The sequence below is a fragment of the Vanellus vanellus genome, assembly GCF_965231255.1.
Source record: "Vanellus vanellus genome assembly, chromosome: 3".
NCBI classification, from domain to species: Eukaryota; Metazoa; Chordata; class Aves; order Charadriiformes; family Charadriidae; genus Vanellus; species Vanellus vanellus.
Window position 1 is genome coordinate 1,746,749 of NC_138907.1, and position 4,226 is coordinate 1,750,974.

Genomic DNA, 4,226 nt, shown 5'->3' on the forward strand with positions numbered 1-4,226 from the left:
CTTCACCCCGGCTGAGCCGCCCAGCTCCGCCTCGCCTCTCTCTTCCCCTTCCTCCCCCCCCCCGCCCCGATTTTTGGGGGGATGCCCCAGGTGTTAACCCTTTCCCCCGACCTGCCTGAGCCGCCGGCGCATCCCCGAGGGCTGAACCCGAAGTTTCCGCGCTCCCCCCCCGCACAAACGGCCCCCAGCCCGGGGAGGGAGGGAAGCTGAGGTGATGCTGGTACCCAAAACTCCGCAGCCAGAGGACCCCAGCTGCACGGGGGCCACTGGGGTGTATAAAAGCACAGCCCCAAAAATAAAAGAATTCTTCTCCCCCCCCCCGTTTTTCGCCAGCTCCGGGTGTTGGAGGACTCGGGCTGAAGACGACTGCTTCGAAAAAAAAAGCCGCTTTCCCCCAAAAAAAGAAGTTTCGGGGGCGGCGGGCGGGGGGCGAGGGGGGGGGCCTGCTCGGCCGTGTCTTCCCCCCCCTCTTCCCCTGCCCCACGCCGGGCCGAGCCCCCCGAAACGCCGCCGAGGGCTGCGGGGAGCGGCGGCGGGCGCCGGCCGCACCGAGAAGTGGAACAAAAACGGTTCGTCGTTGTTATCGGTTCCTTCTCTTGTTTGTTTTGGGTTTTTTTTTTTTTTGTGTGGTTTTTTTTGTTGGTTTTTTTTTTTTTTCCTCGAAACAGAGCTTTTTAAAAATTAAAATTCTTCTTATAATATGGCAAGCCAGGGTTTGCACACAATGGGGCCGCTTTCCTGCGGCCGCGGGCAGAGAGGGTTTAACCCGTCGTTCTTTTTCCTCTGCTCGCGGTTACTCGGGAATAGTTGTGCGCGAACCCCAAATAAGAGAAACCAAAATGAACGCCCTGGCTGCCGCTCACGGCAGCGATAGTCGCAACGAGGTACAAAAAGACACCCGCTAATAGTTGTCGGGGGTTACGGGCGGCTGAAAATTGTCCTAGAAGGGGGGGTGGGGTGGGGGGCGATGGAGATCTCCGTGTTGGGGTACGGCGGCCGCGCTCCGGGGGCGCGCACCTTCCTCACAAAACCACAGGAGCAGCGGGGGGGTTTTATTCTTTATTTTTTTTTTTTTCAGTTGTGACGATTCCCCCCCCCTCCCTTTTTATTTTAGTTGTAGGTAGACAGGACCACTCTGAATGGCGCAAAAATTTCTGTAAACAATGACGCACAAAAACACCTCCCCTCCCTTCCCCCCCCCGCCTCGCCCCGAAATGAAACCGAGTCCCCCCCCCGCCAAAAAAAAAAAAAAAAATGGAGGGGAAAAGAAACGGGAGAGGGAAAAAAACAGAATAATAATAATAATAATAATAATAGCAATAATAATAATAATAATAATAGCATTTCCCTCTCCATTCCTTCCCCCGCAGTTTTTTATTTTATTTTTGGAGCATCAGTCTGTCTCTTTCTCTCTCTTTATTATTTTTGTTTTCCTCCTTTTTGTGGGTGTGGGTGTGGGTGTGGGTGTGTGGGGGTCAGTGTGTGCGCGCTCCCCTCCGGCCTTCACCAAGTCCATTGCTGAGCTTGTACTAAATGGTGTGCTGTGGGGTACTGGGGGTTGCTGGTAGCGCTGTACTGGGCGTTGTATTGCATATGCTGTAGAGACTGGGCGCTATAGGCGGAGAAGGGGATTCCCGTCTGGAAAGTCGCGGCTGCCAAGTCCTGAGCTTTGAGCGTGTGGCAGGGCTTGCCGTCCCTGACTAAGACCGGCACGGCCACCCGCCGCGGGGAGGGAAGAGGAGTCACTTCCATACCTTTCTCGGCCCGGGCCCGCTTCATCTTGTAGCGATGGTTCTGGAACCAGATCTTCACCTGGGTGGGGGTGAGGCGGATCAGGCTGGCCAGGTGCTCCCGCTCCGGCGCCGACAGGTACCGCTGCTGCCGGAACCGCCGCTCCAGCTCGTAGGTCTGCGCCTTGGAGAAGAGCACCCTCCTCTTCCTCTTCTTCCCCGCGTCCCCGCCGCCCGACGCCTCCTTCTCGTTGTCGGGCGACTCGTCGGCCGACGGCTCCGGCGACTTGCCGGAGGGGTCCTGGCCACCGCCGCCGGCCGTTAGCCCGTGCACTGCGGAGAGTCCCGTTAGCGGAGGTGGTGGTGGTGGGGGGGATGGCTCCGCGCTGCGCGACCCCCGCCGCCCCCCGCATCTCTCCCGCATCCCTCCCGCCGCCCGGCCCCGCTCCCCCGCCGTGGAGGGCGGGGGATGGGGGGGGATGGATGGAGACACCGGCCGGGGCTCACCCACCCGTGGCAAGCTGTAGCCCACCCCCACCTCCTCGCCCCAGCGCCCGGGGATGCCCCCGCGGGCGCGGAGCCGTTCGCTGCCCCGTCCGCGTCGCCGCTGCGCGGTACTCACGGGAGTATTGGATGCCCTCGGCGCTCGCCAGCCAGCGCGTGTAGGGATTATCGCTATTATCATAGAAAGGGTTCTTCAAAGGCAGCGTCTGAACAGTGTCCAAGGGGGTTTGTCCCAAAACTCCCGCTTTCTTGGGCGGCTCCGGCGCTTCGCTCTCTTCCTCGCCGCCCTCCGCGGCGGAGCCGTCCTCATCGTTGGTGTCGGGGAGGTCCAAAATGTCCTTCACCGAAAAGCCCGTCTTCGTGTTGGTCAGAGACATGGTCCGGCCCGAATTTAGGCAGGAAAGTTGGAGGAGCAGCTCCGCCGACCCGCCGCGGCGCGGGCGCGGACGCGGGCGCGGACGCGGGAGCGGCGACAGCAGCACCGCACACGCACACGGCAGCGGGGGGCGGCGGCACGCGTGGAGGAGGGGGTGGGAAAAAAAAATAATTATAGAATAATGTAGATTTATAGAAAAATAACCGAAGGGTTTTGTGCAGAAGAAGAAGCGGAGCCCCGGCCGCAGCGGTGGATCTCTGCGGCGGTGGTTTCTACGGGCTTGTTCTGCCACGGGGGAAATTCAGAGAGCGGGAGCAGCAGCTGGCTTCGGAAATAGTTTGTAACTCCAGGGGAAAGGGGGGAAAGACACGCCAAAAAAAAAAAAAAAAAAAAAAAGGAAAAAAAAAAAGAAAGAAAAAAAAAAAGATCACTTCTGGATCTTGCTTAAACACCCCGAACCCGTGCCTGCCGCTTGAAAAACCCGAGCCATTGCTGGAGCGAACAGTCCATATAAGGCTGGTCCCCACACATGAACCTGCCGAGAGGAGGGAGAAAAAAAATACATTAAACCCGGGAAAGGTTGGCCACGTGTGGGCGGGTCTTGGAAGTCAAGTGGATGAAGACAGTGTTTGCAGATGTGAAATTGCGGGTTTTGGGCGAGCTCCGAGCTTCCACCATTGGTGATGAGTGGTATAACGTGTCAGTTAATTACCGGCGTGGGGAGGGCCCTTCCGCGGGTGTGTGTGTGTGTCAGCGAGAGAGGGAGGGTGTGATTTTCTTTTTTTTAAACACGGTATTTACATACAAAGAGCCTCGCACACCAGCCCGATATTCCGCACGCTCCAAAGTGTGTTTTCCAACGATTGCCTTGAAAAGCGGGGAGGAAAAAAAAAAAATAGGGGGGGGGGTGATAAGGAGCGAGGGAGGCTGGGTGCGTGGTTTCCCACCCCTCCCGCGCAGCCTGCGCGCCCACGCAAACCCGGGGGCAGCGCTTTTTTTTTTTTTTTTCCTTTTTTTTTTTTTTTTTTTTTTGCGCGGGGACGCGCTCAGAGCCCCGCGCGGGACCGAAACGAGAGGCGGCTCAGATGGCAAGAGACCAACTTATCTAAACCGCCTAGGTCAATATTTTGGTTGAGGCTTAGGGATGAACGCTGGAAATTAAACAGCAAGTAATTGATTCTAGTTTGCTCCGAAATTAACCGAACTGGCAAAATGCGATCGTCAGTCACGACCCGGGGAGATCCGGGAGTTGATTACTTGGGGGGGGGGGCTTTATTTGAAGAGGTCTCATTGATTTTGCCTCCTTCTTCCAGGGGAATAAAATCCAGCCCGTTTGGTTAATTTAATGGGCTGGAGCCCAATGGACTTTCAAAGACGACTGAATTAATTTTTTTTTTCTTTTCTTTTTTTTTTTTTTTTTCTTTCTTTTTCAGGACCTGGGGAAGGAGGGGGATAAGGAAGGGGTTGCTTTCCAAAAGGGCGTTTTGGAAGGCCGGATCTCCAGGTGTCACGCACGCACGCACACGGCGCCGGCAGCCGCGGAGCCCCGCAGCATCCCCGACCGCGGGTCCCGGCGGAGCGGCGCGGAGCGGAGCGGAGGCTCCCCCGGCCCGGCC

General features: G+C 57.4%; 1 protein-coding gene across 1 annotated transcript; it reads right to left on the reverse strand.

Moving 5' to 3' along the window:
- Positions 1–1,503: 1,503 nt before the first annotated feature.
- Positions 1,504–2,611, reverse strand: LOC309670031 (homeobox protein Nkx-2.2; the record flags this gene model as incomplete). Its single annotated transcript, XM_082480838.1, has 2 exons — positions 1,504–2,063; positions 2,353–2,611. The coding sequence occupies 2 exons, from the start codon at positions 2,609–2,611 to the stop codon at positions 1,504–1,506; spliced, it is 819 nt and encodes a 272-aa protein (XP_082336964.1).
- Positions 2,612–4,226: the final 1,615 nt, after the last annotated feature.